This window comes from Poecilia latipinna, unplaced genomic scaffold, assembly GCF_001443285.1.
Source record: "Poecilia latipinna isolate Pla-1442-1.1 unplaced genomic scaffold, P_latipinna-1.0 Scaffold99, whole genome shotgun sequence".
Classification (NCBI taxonomy): Eukaryota; Metazoa; Chordata; class Actinopteri; order Cyprinodontiformes; family Poeciliidae; genus Poecilia; species Poecilia latipinna.
In genome coordinates this window covers 394,628-408,885 of record NW_015112715.1, presented here as the reverse complement: position 1 = coordinate 408,885, position 14,258 = coordinate 394,628, and the positions used below count along the sequence as shown (strand labels likewise).

General features: G+C 37.9%; 2 protein-coding genes and 1 long non-coding RNA gene across 4 annotated transcripts; 2 read left to right on the top strand and 1 right to left on the bottom strand.

The window, feature by feature from the left end:
* Positions 1 to 1,056: 1,056 nt before the first annotated feature.
* Positions 1,057 to 6,842, bottom strand: pctp (phosphatidylcholine transfer protein). 2 transcript variants are annotated; one of them, XM_015026783.1, is made up of 6 exons: positions 6,644 to 6,842; positions 5,539 to 5,656; positions 3,830 to 3,909; positions 3,542 to 3,713; positions 2,368 to 2,435; positions 1,057 to 1,988 (listed from the first exon to the last, which is right to left on the bottom strand). In XM_015026783.1, the coding sequence occupies exons 1-6, from the start codon at positions 6,767 to 6,769 to the stop codon at positions 1,914 to 1,916; spliced, it is 639 nt and encodes a 212-aa protein (XP_014882269.1). In that variant the 5' UTR covers positions 6,770 to 6,842; the 3' UTR covers positions 1,057 to 1,913. The 2 variants fall into 2 exon arrangements, with proteins under 2 accessions (XP_014882269.1, XP_014882275.1); XM_015026789.1 differs by having other exon boundaries at positions 6,589 to 6,675.
* Positions 6,128 to 6,688, top strand: LOC106943486 (uncharacterized). The gene is made up of 3 exons (XR_001423928.1): positions 6,128 to 6,235; positions 6,341 to 6,491; positions 6,598 to 6,688. It is a non-coding gene; the product is annotated as an uncharacterized LOC106943486 (long non-coding RNA).
* A 1,263-nt stretch (positions 6,843 to 8,105) lies between the features above and the next one.
* tmem100a (transmembrane protein 100a) lies at positions 8,106 to 13,291 on the top strand. The gene is made up of 2 exons (XM_015026774.1): positions 8,106 to 8,290; positions 12,112 to 13,291. Exon 2 carries the CDS (start codon positions 12,174 to 12,176, stop codon positions 12,576 to 12,578), a length of 405 nt encoding a protein of 134 aa, XP_014882260.1. The 5' UTR covers positions 8,106 to 8,290; positions 12,112 to 12,173; the 3' UTR covers positions 12,579 to 13,291.
* Positions 13,292 to 14,258: the final 967 nt, after the last annotated feature.

The window sequence follows — 14,258 nt, the reverse complement described above, 5'->3', positions numbered from 1 at the left end:
ACTATTTGGTATTAAGATATTTTTAAATATATGTATATCTGAATCTAAAGAACCAGTCGTTTGAATGTGTCACGTGTCAGACAGGACCAATCTGAACCGCCCACCTGATTCACGGAGCCGTTAGGAATCGTCCGCCCGCCGCGCCGGTTGATAAATGGTGCGCACCCCGCTTCCTCATCTCTCTGATCAGAAACGGGCAGGTAATCAGCAGCACACCTCTTCAACATCCAGACGAGTTGGTTTTCTCCCTGAAGCTAAGCTTCTCCTGTTAGCTTCCAGAGTGGATTTTCAATTTCGGCAGCTTTTCCATTTCCAGGGAAAATGGAAAAGTCTCCTTTTAGCCTAAATTAGCGCTGCTCGATTGAAGATGAATCCAATGCGCATGCTTGAGAGATGAATAAGGCAAATTTATATGTAGTTATTGTCTTTATTGATGATACATATGTAAAGGCAAAAGCTTATTTAGTAATTAGAAATAAAATTTGGTTTGAAAAAAAAAAAGTAAATCTTTCTCAGTTTTTTGCCTCGATTAGGTAGCAAACTGCTGGTATTCATAAATAAATTGTTGTAATTGTTAATTAACGGTTATTAAAGGGACACATGAGACTAAACTGGATTTATTAACAGAGCCGGAAACCTTTGTGTCCATTTTAAGCCGCCATCTTGTGAGTGTAAAAGCAAAGCAAAGGGGAGATTGTTTGAGAATCAGTTGTCCTAAAAACTATTGATTCTGATTCGTTATTTTTCAAAATAACGTTTATCTGTATTATAGATGTTTTATCATTTTTTATACTTTATTTGGGGAAGAAAACACATTTTTGTCTTTCTAATGTTTCTGTTTTTGGTGTTGAGATGTTTTTAAAGTCTTTGGGGATAAACTTTTTCCAAATGATATTCATGATTTTAACAAAACAATTCAAATGAAAAATCATTAAAAAAATCAAACGTCAAACTTTTGATGATACAACAAACGTAAACAGTAAAAAATGATTTGTGTCACCAACACTGGCTCTGTATTTACTTGGTATTGGATTGATACCAAAACTTCATAACATATAAATTATGTAATTTTAATTTGATTTTAGCTGAGAGAATAAACAAGCAGCATCGGTGAATTAAAATGAATTTATCTGCATTGACACAGCTACGCTCCATTCACCAGGACAAAAGGAGCGTGAAGTAATCCAGCATCCATATGCAGAAGTTCTGATATTTTACTGAATATCCCAACTCAGTAAAACATATTTAATCTCCCTCAATCAACACAAACAGTAAACAAGACAAGGTCATGAAATCCCGTGCAAAAAGATCGTTTTGGTAAATACAGCCTGAAGGAATGATTGACATCTTCATATCAACTAAACAGTCAATTAAATGAAAATATCCCCTGAAAAGAGAGGAGTAGACCAGCAACTGGGAACACAATCAATTCACAGCAGCCTTTCACTTTATGGCCAAGTAAACAGGAAGAGCTGCAAAAACCAACACACCACATGCACCTTGAACACAACCCCATAGCCGCCAAACGCAAAAACGGAAAACAGAGCAGCAAGAAAACTCTTCAGCATGAGCCACTGTCACCATCAGCACAGCATAAACAGAAAACTCACCAAGTAACTTCAGTTTCTAGTGCAAATATCTTAGTACACTTGGAATAAAGCTAAAATGACTTACAGATAACTTCTCAGCAAGATATAAGAGCTTGTTTAAATTCTTTAATGTTGGTGAAAAAAAATAGTTCCACTGGCACTTATAACAGAAAAATGTCTTGTTATAAGTGAAATAATCTGGCAGTTGTTCCTATATCTTGGTGAAACATTTCTAGTAAGTTATTTTAAGTATAACAAGATATTTGCACTTGAAACTAGACAAAAACACTTGGTGAGATTTCGTGTTTTTCCAGTGAGCTGCTCTCATTTCTTCTCGCAGTACGACTTGTACTTGTTGCAGGCCTTCTGCAGATCTTTAATGAAGCTTGGAACCCCGCTCTGGAAGAAGTAAAAACAAAACAAAAACACACATTAGCTCAGAAGATGAGCCAAAAAGACCCACCTAGAAGGGGAACCAATGACGTCAGTCTACAACACACCAGTAAACAAAACCCCAGCAGAATCGTAAAGCAAGGGGAGAAATGAGTCCCAGAGAGTCGGCAGGAAAAACCAAATGTCTGAACATGCAGATAGTTGCAGAGATGTGAGAACTGCTTTACTTTCATTTATAAGATTCTGGAAAATGCTTTAATTAAAGTAACTTAAAGGGGAAAAAACACCTGGTGAGTCATCTCCAAAAACAACACATCTCATTTTGCAGGTTTTCAACATAATTTCTGTGCTTTGTTTAGACCGTTTTGAACATGACTGCCCTCACCTTCGCAGCCCAGTTCACCAGCCAGGTCGGGATCATACCGCCAGGATTATCAAAGTAGTTCATGAACACTGAAACACAGCACAAGATTAGTCCTCACATGAGGGTTTCACCTGCTAACGGCTAAAACATTAAGCTGATCACACTAAGAAAAGAAATTTAACCCTCCAACAGTCAGAAGGTGGTTTCCAGTGAACTGAAACTAGTGGAGGTGCTGATCTCCCTCTCGGCGCAAAGACGTTGTGCTTTCCAGCTAATATCGGATTATTACGGTAATTTCACCCTCACTGTAGCAGGAAATTCATCTGAGCGATTCTTTTAATAGACGATAAATTGTGAAAATAACTTGCTACATATTGAAAGTTTCAGTTGTTATGGATAAATGGGCAAATATATATTTACTCACTGGACATTTAAAAATAATTAAAATAAGCAAAAACATCCAGGCGGAGATTTTAAATTTAGGACATTAAGGATTAAATATAAGTGGCCTCAGAAACAAGCCTTGTGGAACACCAAGAATAATTTTTGTTTTAGATTTTCTTTCTTGTAGAATAGATTTTATTAATTATAGGGGCCCAAGAAAGCAGCCTGGGGGAACTCCAGAAGTAATCTGTTAAGAAGCAATAATATTTTCTGTAACATTTAAGTTCTAGAATGTGTGTATGTGATCCTTTTGTTTGTGAAATGTTTGTTACCTTTTGGGTGTGTCCTTGTAGCAGCCATCTTGGAACCTACCAAAGAGGAGGCCCGCCTCAAACCCAGCTCTTTTATAGAAAGGCCCATGTTTGCTGGACTTTGATTGGCTGGGCAGTTAATTGAGAAGGTGGGGACAACAGTATATAAGGGGACTGTTGGCTGAGCCAAGGAGAGGGAGAAAGCTTGAGAGTCTGAAGCAGAGAGATTGAAAGCTAAGAGACTGATGGGAAAGATGTCATTTTGTCTTGTCCGTGAGCTATGCTGTGCTGAAGGAGGCCTAATAAACCACCTTTGTTTATGCTACAGCCAGCTTTGAGGAGTTTTTCTTCCACACCACACCTCTCAGTGTAACATAATCATTGTTTACTTATATTTTCTCTTGTAAAGTATCACAGTTTTTATTCTATAATTAATCAAATTATTAATCCAGAATCAGACTTTCATTGGCTTTGTTGCATATTAATCAGCTGTTCGTCACCTTTAGTGCCGCCGGCTCCGTTGCTCTCCATGGCGACGCTCTGCTTGTAGTCGGTCACCCTCAGAGCGGAGCTCGTCTCTGGACACGCCGTCTCCGGCGAGCTTCTGGCCAGGATCACAAAGATCTTTCTGCCATTTATGTCCAGGTCTCTCCGCTCCCTTACGTAAACATACTGAGGTCGGAGCAGTCAGGGAACATGGATGTTAAGATTGCATGAAATCGTCATAACTACAAAGTAACGAATAAAAATGGAAAGGAAGTCGTCTGTTTTGGAGAACTAAAGGATACGTCTCTGTTTTTCAGAGGAAACGGGTATTTCACTTCCCAGTAAATCGCTGTTTGTCCATCGAAATCCTTCTCGTAGAGCTCTGAGGAAACAAAAATAACAAAAAACTTCATAAAGCAGCACTGAAAGCAGTAATTTCCCAGCAGCAGTTTAATTTATATCTTTTTCTCAGGAACATTTTGCTTCCATGACTTTCCATTTTATCTTCCTCTGTAAGTCAACTATTTCATTTTCATGTACCAAACTATATCAGTTTGTTATAACCATTAATAATGTAATACTTAGAAGCAGTTTTTGTTGAGTAATTTGCCGTTTTTCCATTATTTTTTGCAATTTGTGGTATATAAAAAGCAGCATCCTCAAACATTTGTCCAAGTTCTAAACATTCGGCCTTGATGTTAGAGTTTTGCTTCCCAAACTGACCCAAATATTCAGAAGATTTCCAGCTGAATCTTCCTGTTAGTCATGGAGGCTCAAATAAACACAGCTGCATATTTTACAGACATAACTTTAACCTTCTGATGGCTTTTACTGCAACACATAAAACAAGACAGACACATCTCAAAACTACAAAATGAACACATCAACTTTAAAAGTGTTTTCTAAAAGCTGTTAAACAAGAACATAGAAAGCAAAACTAATCTAATTATTTCTAATATTTCAAACAATAAGCAGCTGCTGTGCAGAACCTGAAAGGAGTGGTGAGGTCTGGATGCAATCTGGGACATTCTCTGTGTCCTCTACTGCTAAAACGATTAATCATGATAAATCGATTATTCAAACAATTGTCAACTAATTTAGCAACCAGTTAGTTGTTAACTGGAGTAATCTGACTCAAAAAAGAACAACATACTCACAACCGTGAGAACAAAAAATAAATACATTTTGCATTTAACATAAAAGAAAAATCTTTATCTGTAAATATTTGTACCAGTGGCAGTTTTGGCTTCACCTGGTTCAAATTACTGTTATATATATATATATATATATATATATATATATATATATATATATTCTTTTAAGCACATTTTGCTCTCAATTTATTAGTCATTAATGCAAAAATTAATAAACAAATTATGTTATTGCATTGTTTATTTGCAACTTTTGATGCATTTCTAATTAGAGATGCACAGATCCTATTTTACTATCTGTATCAGTCCATTTTTGACCAAGCTTGTGAGTTACTGGTGTATTTAAATGAGCTGTGCTGGTGCAGCATTATCAAATACATTTGACATTCAGTTAATTTATGTCTGTGTTTAAAAAGAAACACGTTTAAGTCAATTCAGAACTCTTTCTGTATTGGATCAGTATCAGCCGATACTAAACCTCAGATATCGATAAAGGTATCAGAAGTGGAAAAGTGGATGGGTGTATTCCTAAAAGGCTTATATGAAAAATCTGCACAATGCAGCTACTCTTTTAGCTGATTAATCATCAGAATAATCGATAACTAAAGCACCTGACCCATTTTCAGTATCTGATGTGTTTCTGCCTGTTTTAACCACTTTGCCTCATCGCCGGTCTGTAGCTCAACCAAACTACATCCACACTGGACCATTCCTTCCTTTCTGGATGGAACCGACCAATACCAGCTGCAGCGAACATGTTACCTGCTTGGTGCTGCAGATGTGCATGAAACCCAAAACAAAAATCTGAGTTTTCCAAAGACATTCTAAAATAACAAAGGCGTGTGAACTTGTCTTTTTACCTTTCACATAACTGTCCCATTGTTTCCGATACATCAGGTCCATGTAGACGTCTGCACAGAGTTCTGGGTCGCAGCTGTCCAGCGCTCCATAAACTTTGTACTCATAAAGTCCAGTTTCCTGCAACCAGCAAAAGGAAGGTGTGTCTTCACTCCTTCTCTCTCCCGCACCGGCAGAGTTATTGGATTTACTTCAACAGGTTTTAATAAACATTACTATATACTGCCCCGTTAACGACTTGAAATTGGGCCTCTGTCTCTTTAAAAACTCCTGCTCTTTCTGAAACTCTACTTTCAGGAAGTTATCACATCTATTAACCATTTAGAGCACAAATGTCAAAGTCCAGTCCTGAAGGGCCGCCGTCCTGCAGTTTTTAGATGTGCCACAGGTACAAAACACTGGAATGAAATGGCTTCATTACCTCCTCCTTGTGTAGATTGGTTCTCCGGAGTCCTGCTAATGACCTAATTATTCTATTCAGGTGGTGCAGCAGAGGCACATCTAAAAGTTGCAAGACACTGGCCCTTGAGGACTGGAGTTCGACACACCTGGTTTAGAAACATTTTTACCAGTGTTGCACTGAGAAGTAGCAGTGATGAGCTCAGCAGATCCTCTGATGTTTGCTAATTGCTGCTGGTTAGTCTGAAGGAGCTGAGTGGCCAGCAGGAGGTTCACCAAGGCGTTTTAGACAGCTGAAAGGTTGCCTTGGGAGATTAAAGCAACATAACATTATGCCATGGTCTAAAGCTTTAAAAAGGGTTGGATTTACACCCTTTTAAAATGATTTCATTTTTCCATGCTTAGTTTCAGTTCTCAATGACCTGCTTTTCCAGTTCTGGTAAAATTTCCAGTCTCCTGAAGGCTGCAGAGAACCTGCTGAGGTGGTTTCTGAGTAAATCAACAAGCTCTCGCTCAGTTCCGGATTTTTCCGCCTCTGGCCGCTAGGACATCCCAGGTGAAGTATTATTAATAAAACAAAATAATAATAAAAAAATCTATTTTTGTTTCAAGAGGCCAGGGCTGAGCGGTATTCATGTACGTTATTTACACACCTGCTGCAGGTTCTGCAGAGGTTCTGTTCAGTCGGACCGGCTCGGTTCTGCCTACCCGGTCGTAACGCCGGTGGATCTGGACCCCCATCGCCTCGGTGAAGAGTTCCCATCCGTCCAGCTGCGGCTCGTCCAGCTCCTGCCAGGCGCTCTGGAACTCCTCATCCCCGAACTGCAGCGACATGACGGCGGATCGGCTCCTCTGACAGCGGCCGCCAGCTGACCGAGCTGCCTGGCCGGACACAAACTCACAGCTTCCGCTTAGAAATACCAAAATTAAAGACTGGACACAGTCACGACTCTGCGCAAAGTTTGTATGGTAAAAAGTCAAGAACTGATCAAATGATCAATCATTTCATATTTAAAAATGACATCACCAGACGAGCCAAAATATCAATAATTCATATAGGTAACAAAAACAAAAACAAACAAACAAAAAAAAATCAGACAAAATATATTTTTCCAAATCAGTTTCTTTCAATATAAAACTTATGAAACAGGTGTGTCTGTGTCAGGTGAATTAATGGTTAAAACGTGTTTGTTTTTCATTCAGTGGGTAGAAATCCAGAAATCTTACTCGTGTAAGAGTAGAGATACTTTATAATAAAATTATTCAAGTACAAGTTAAAAGCACAGTAGTAGAAATACTCCTAAACGTACATCTTTAAAAAAAAAAAAAAGACTTAAGTAGGCTAAATTTAAATCAGTAAATGTAACTTGTTACCGCCCAACACTGGACACTATGATTTCTTTAGTTTTTAATTTATTCAGTAATTTACACAAGGTGAATATAAACAAATTATACACAACAATTTAATGATATTGCATAATAATATTTTTCTAAAGTAAAATGAAGATAAAACTAGGAAATTAGTAAATAAGAAGTATTTATATCCATGTTTTGGAAAGTCTGCTTACTTGTTAGTCACTGACATGCTCTATAAAAGACAAATAAATAATGACAACAATAATTTTGCTAAAGAATCTGTGTCCCGCATTCTAGTATTAAGGAAAGTTGAGTGGAAGGAAGAAATATTGTAAGGACAAACAAATAAAATGTTCATAAGAAACGGGGAATACTTTAGACAATATTTGAATTAAATTGAATGAGTTTTAATTGTCAACATTTTCTTTCTTTTTTGAAACTGAATTTAGCAAGAATTTTGGAGTTCCAGTTCAGAACAATGTGTCCAAAAATCTAACTAAACTTAATATATTTACTTAAATAAAATTAATTTGATTACTTGTAAAAATTTATCTCAATTTTTTAAAGTTGTTTTTTCCAAACAACTTAAAGGCAAAGTAATTTTAAACTTCTGTACTTTATTAATATGATAAAACATCAGATTTAATTTCAAGATGTTTGACTTTCAAATTGAACAAATATAACGAAATCAGATCTTTTTTCTCTCTTTTTTTTACATTTTGGCTGTTTTAGACGGCTATGATTTATCTTATTTTGAAAATCTCAACCGGAAGTGTTTCCCTGATCACAGTGAACTTGACGCAGTCATCGATACTTGATACGGTCCGCCTCGGTGAGGATGGCAGTTCGCCTCCCAGGCTTTTTTACTCAGGACTACAGGAGAGTCCAGACTGCAGCCCGAACCGAACCAGCCAGAACACTTTATGACCCACTTTGCTTCCGAAACAAGCGACTTTTACTGCAGCGGTTCGGAAACTTGGTGTTGGAATAACTCATGAGGTAACAAATACTTTTAATTTTTCTAATTTCAACTAATTTAATTAATCTTGAAATGATTTTATGCCGCCTTCAGTAGATTTAATTCCACTTTTCTGTATTTAATTTGGTGAATATAATCTGGCTTGATGGATTTATTTAGATGTTTCTGAGGATTATCTATTCATTTAGTTGCTTTTCTTGCGAATTATCGCTATGTAAATAAAGGAAGTTGAATTTGTAAGTTAATCTATGGGATAATAAAGGTTTAACTCATTTCAGGTCCCTTGTTGCTACATCATTTTAACCCGATTTAATCTTCTGAAACTTTCCTTTTTGATTTCTTTAATTTTGGCTTGGATGGTAACAAATCACACTAAATAATTAACTCTACAAATTTATTCAAGGAAATGTAAATGTTTGGTTTTTACTTCTGCAGCAAACTTAACCACCAGCAGCAGTTTTATTATATAAAAGCAAAAGGCGCCTGTTTGTTCCTCAAATAAGTAAAATAACACACCAGCCTGCAGAGTTTCAGAGGATTTTGAGATTTTTTTTCACTGACGTTTTTAATGTTTGTATGCATAGATTGATTCCATCTCTTTAAGATCTGAAATTTAAACAGGGTCCACTATGCACAAAATTCCCAACAGTCATTAAAAATAGTTTTTAATATCTTATCTATTCAATTAATGCACCTTGTTGCAGTTTTAGTATTTCTAGAAATTACTTGAGAACACCAAGAACATTCATTCATTGTTTATAACATTGTAGCAAACAAGAAATAAGTCTATGCAACATTTTACAAGTGGAAAAAAATCTTAGAAATTAAGTTTTCAGTTATCTGATCAAATAACTTCATTTCCTCACAACATTTCACAGAAAGAAAGTTGATTTTGTTTCTGCTGAACAATTTGTTGATTTTGTCCGCATGTTTTGATCCTGGTCCTACTGAAAGACCGAACAGTGAAACACTTTTAAGTTTCTTCTACCTCCAGATTTTTATGTTAAGAAATGTTCATGTGTTTGTGATGGTCGGTAAGAAATGGGATGTGCTGGTTTCCATCAAAGCCGATAAAATGTCTAATTTTTAATATGATGTTTAAAGTATTTTTAATCAGGTAATACATCGATTGTCTGAGGAAGTGATATTGGTGTGTGATTTCAGACATGAACCTTCAGAGACACTTAAAGACAGTTAGAAATTCAGCCTTTTATTACCTGAAGAATATTTCTAGGATTAAAGGACTAATGTCCTGGCAAGATAAATTAGATCATGTGTTTATCTTCAGTTGCATTGGTTACTGCAGCAGTGTTTTTACAGGTCTGTCTAAAAAATCCTCCAGCTGCAGCTGATCCAGAATACTGCTGCTGGAGTTCTGACTAAAACCAAGAAGATAGAGCAGATAGACTTCAACATACTGGTAGTTTATAAATCTCTGAACGGCATAGCACCACAATACATTAAAGATCTGCTGCTGTTGTATCAACATTTCAGCCCTCTCAGGTCTTCTGGTTCTGCTCTGGATCCCCAGAAACAGAACCAAAGGTGGGGAAGTAGCATTCGACTGATCTGATAAAATGTTCAATAATTTCACTGAACTCTGATCCAGAAACGCACTGCAATCTGGGGGATGTAGGCAATGGAAAGGCTTTTAGTCGCTCAGCCTCTCAGCCAGCTTGGTTTTAGGAATACACTAACTCACTCACCTAGCAACTCACTCATTCTTTGGTTACCTAGCAACTCATTCCTTGGTTTCTTAGCAACAACTTGTTGAGCCACTTGTGCGGCAGCAGTTTCAGGTTTCGCTGCCGTGCCTTCTAATTGCTTAAAAATAAAAAAACAGCAGCATGAACTGAAAACTGTTGATAAAACAGGAAAGATCATGCCACCAGTTTGGCAAAAAAATAAATCAATAATTATCTATATTGATTGATATGAAATGCTTATGTTGTTTGTCATGCATATCGTTCAGCCTAAGAGGACTGACATTGGGGATTTGATGAGAAAATGATAATTTTTGATGAGATAATTTTTGATGAGAAAATGATAATTCAGACAGCTGACTTGGACAAAATGTTTTGTGAATCTCTGGTGTGGACACTTTCTGGTTCTGAGTTGTTTTCTGAGTTGTTTTACTTTCAGAGACATGAACAAATTAAGTCATTATTACTGATTTTCTGTTCCCTCTGTGTCCCTCCCTCTTCAACGGGATGCTTAATACTAACAAACAGAAATCTGTCACCTAGTTTAGACAAAAATCAAACATTTCAGCCACATGCTGGAATGTGAAGGAACTTCAGCTTTAACCCAAAGACTGACGCTGAACCTGAGGTCCAGTATCAGCAGTGAAAAAACAAACCTCCACGAAAGCTTCCTACATGCAGTGACTGTTCTGGGATAAGAAAGATGAACTCCAGCAGCATCTGGCTGTGATGAAGCAACTTGTTTGTCCCTCAGTGTCTGAATCCCGGCTTCGCGTTGGGAAAACACACAGGCGGGAGAAAGAAGGGGACGGTTGTGAAACTGCTTGTGATTTCAGAGCTTCTTGCGTTTCAGCGAGCGCTCCGTATCCCGCGCTCTCCAGGGAATGTCTCAGCTCGTGTCGGGCTGAGCGGACCTGCGTCATTCTCCCCTGACTGGGCTGAGAGGCGGCCTGGATTGTGCAAAGAGGTTACATTGGTTTATTGAAGCAGTGTGTGGTGGTCAGAGTGGGCTGGCGAATTGTGAAATGTGATGTGGAAATCAAACCAGAAACATCTGCTTCAGTCTCGTTTCTTCTGCGTTGAGCAACTAAACTTGACCTTTTGACCAGGGCTGAAACGATTTATCCAATTAATCATGATTATAGAAATAATTGTCATCTAACTTAATAATTGTTACCTGAAGATACAGACTAAAATTCATTTCCTGAAAGAACAATAAATAAACCTCCAATTAAGCACCCTTTGCTATCTATTAACCAAAAGTATAAACAGATTAGTACGCAGTATTTGTTTTTAGCTGCAGATGCATCCTTTGCTACAAATGACCAAGCATACACAAAAGAATTGCTATTATTATGTCAGGCAATAACAGTTTTATTTTTTAATTTTAAAAAGTTAATTTAATTATTTTCTTATTTGCATCTTTTAATATATTTCTAATATTGTGTAAAAACAAAAATAAGTTAAATGGAAATCCTGCAGAACATGCCAATTTATTTTTAGCCAATTAATCAATTACTGCAATAACCATTAGTGGGTATGCATGATTTCTCCTGCATATGGGTGCTGTGGTAGTGGGGGCGCCAAAACAAAGGCATAAAAATTACCTTTATCTGTTTGTGTGTTTGAAAATGATGTGATCTGCGGTTGCATTCACACCAGACCTGTTTAGTTCACTTTAATTGAACTGAAGTTCATTTGTCTTGGAAGCCCGGCTCTTTTGGTGAGGTGTGAATACATGCATTTTTGTTTGCATTTTGTGAAGCAGCAAGTTGCGCTCAGTGTCCTCTTTAGAGGTTTTTGTGTCATTTCCTTCTATGGTTCTTGGTGCAGCGCCCCCACAGGCGAGGAGGTGAACAGGTTTTCAATTAGTTTGGATCATTTGACTCAGTAAAAAAGTGTGAAAGTGAATCACAGCAGCTGAAAATGTAGCAAATGTTGCAATTCTGGTCTCCAAACTAGGGAAGTCTATCAGACTATCAGATGTGAAAAAACCCTAAAATAGAGTCACTCTGCAGTGTCCACACAAACCTCAGAATGTAAAAGGTTGTGCGCTGATATTATCGATATTTTCGATTGATTTTGGATCAATCCAAACCTCTTCTGGTTTGCTTACTGGTTGGTTTGTCTCTCCTCAGACTGGGAACCCCAGAGCGCCGCAGTGAGGAGCCAACAGTAGTCGGTTCATCCTAATCCTGCGATGCCAGACGAACCCAACAAGGACGCAATGAAGACGCCAGCGACCTCTGAGAAGCCCAAAGCCACCGAGCAACCACCAGTCGCCATGACGACATTGAACATCCCCCTGGTGAACGAGGTCCAGCTGACGGCAGCCACCGGCGGCGCGGAGCTCTCCTGCTACCGCTGCACCGTCCCGTTCGGCGTGGTGGTCCTCATCGCCGGCATCGTGGTCACCGCCGTGGCGTACAGCTTCAACTCTCACGGATCCACCATCTCCTACTTCGGGTTGGTGCTGCTGTCGGCCGGGCTGGTGCTGCTGGCGTCCAGCGCCGTCTGCTGGAAGATGCGGCTGGAGCGGAAGAAGGAGAGGCGGCGGGAGAGTCAAACCGCCCTGGTCACCAACCGGAGGAGCATTTTCACATGAACCCGCCAAACTCTCTGGGACGTTATCAGGCATCATCGCAGCGTTTCCGAACTGCAAAAGCTCCGACGCTGCGGGCTTTGAAGACACTGGCAGGGGTTTATTTGTCAAACAGACGACGAGCATCTGGAGTGCTGGGAACGCAGCCAGGAGGAACGAATCCCAATTAAACTGAATTACCACTGTGCACAGCAGTGGAGAGGAAGTCCTGCATTAATCCGCTGCTGCTTGGGGCGGCTGATTGCAACAGGAAGGATTGTGGGGAAAGAAAAAACAGCCCAGAATGGAGGACGGAAACGGGAAAATCCAGAATCATAATAATGTACATGATATTCTGGAGAAAACTATTTAACCTTTTATGTATTTTCTCCTGAAGAACTTTAATCCTCCACATCATTTTTGATAATAAACTTTATGTAGCAAAGTTTGAACTTATCTTCATGGTCTACTATGTCAACTCTTGAAGTTACTGCATGTATAACAAGATGAGTTTCAATAAAGCCACTGATTCTCCAACATGGTGCAGATTTCAGAAACAACTGATAGAAATAATAATGTTTATGGATATTTCTTTGCTTTCTGGTTGTTTTCTGATGGAAAATAGTAATAAAATTGACCTAAAATGGTGAAATGGAACAGTTCAAACATAAATGTCACCATTTGATGAGCTGTACCTTGATAGGTCATAAAAATTTATATACAAGACAATAATAAAAAGGAAAATATAACACTACAGGTTGCTTTCTAGTCACAGAAAGCAACCTGTAATCACTGGCACACACAAACACACACACACACACACACACACACACACACATACACACACACACACACACACACAATAATTATATCTGAACTGTTTTGTTTTTCTAAGAAATAATTTGATTCAGCAAGCTACAGGAGTTTGTTTTGAGTCAATAATAATTGAATATTGATCAAAAAGTGCTAATTAAATTGGCTTATTTTTTTCACTCATAACAAGAAATTTCCCAGAAGTGAAATAATCTGCAAGTGGAGCTCGAAGTTTTTCATAAATATTAAGGATAGTTAAGTTAATAATACTAACTTAACTACTTGTAAGTTAGTTTTGTCTTATTTCAAGTGTACTAAGATGTTTGTACTAGAAACTAGATCACAAATACTTGCTTAGTGTTGTTTATTGATTTTGAGAGGGAAAACTTTCATTGTTATGCGATTATCAATATATTAGTTCAAAATGGTCTCATAACAACATTATTATTGTTTACCACAATAGCTACTTGGACATTTTACGGAAAGATTTTTTGTTGCCATCAGTGTAACAGATGATGGCAGAAACAAGTCCACCCTCATCTCCTCACCCTCCTCCACTTCTTCTTCTGTGATGGAAACAGTGTTTAATTCAAGCCTGTTTCTTAAAATCCACAACCAAATTCCCCACAACAACAAAACTTTACATTTTTCCCATGTAATTTGCCAATTGTACAAATACTAATACAGGGAATTATTGACTTTAAAAAGCTTCAAAATCTTTCTGAAGAGTCCGTTTTGTCCAATATTTGGACTAGAAACTGGAATTACAATTCTTGGTATGATTTTGTGTTTTTGCAGAGTACCCTTTATGTCTTACATAACAGTATTTGCTGACTCATTGCTTTCCCTTTACAGAAGTTTATTCGTTTACAGTTTTTTACTTTATTTTGT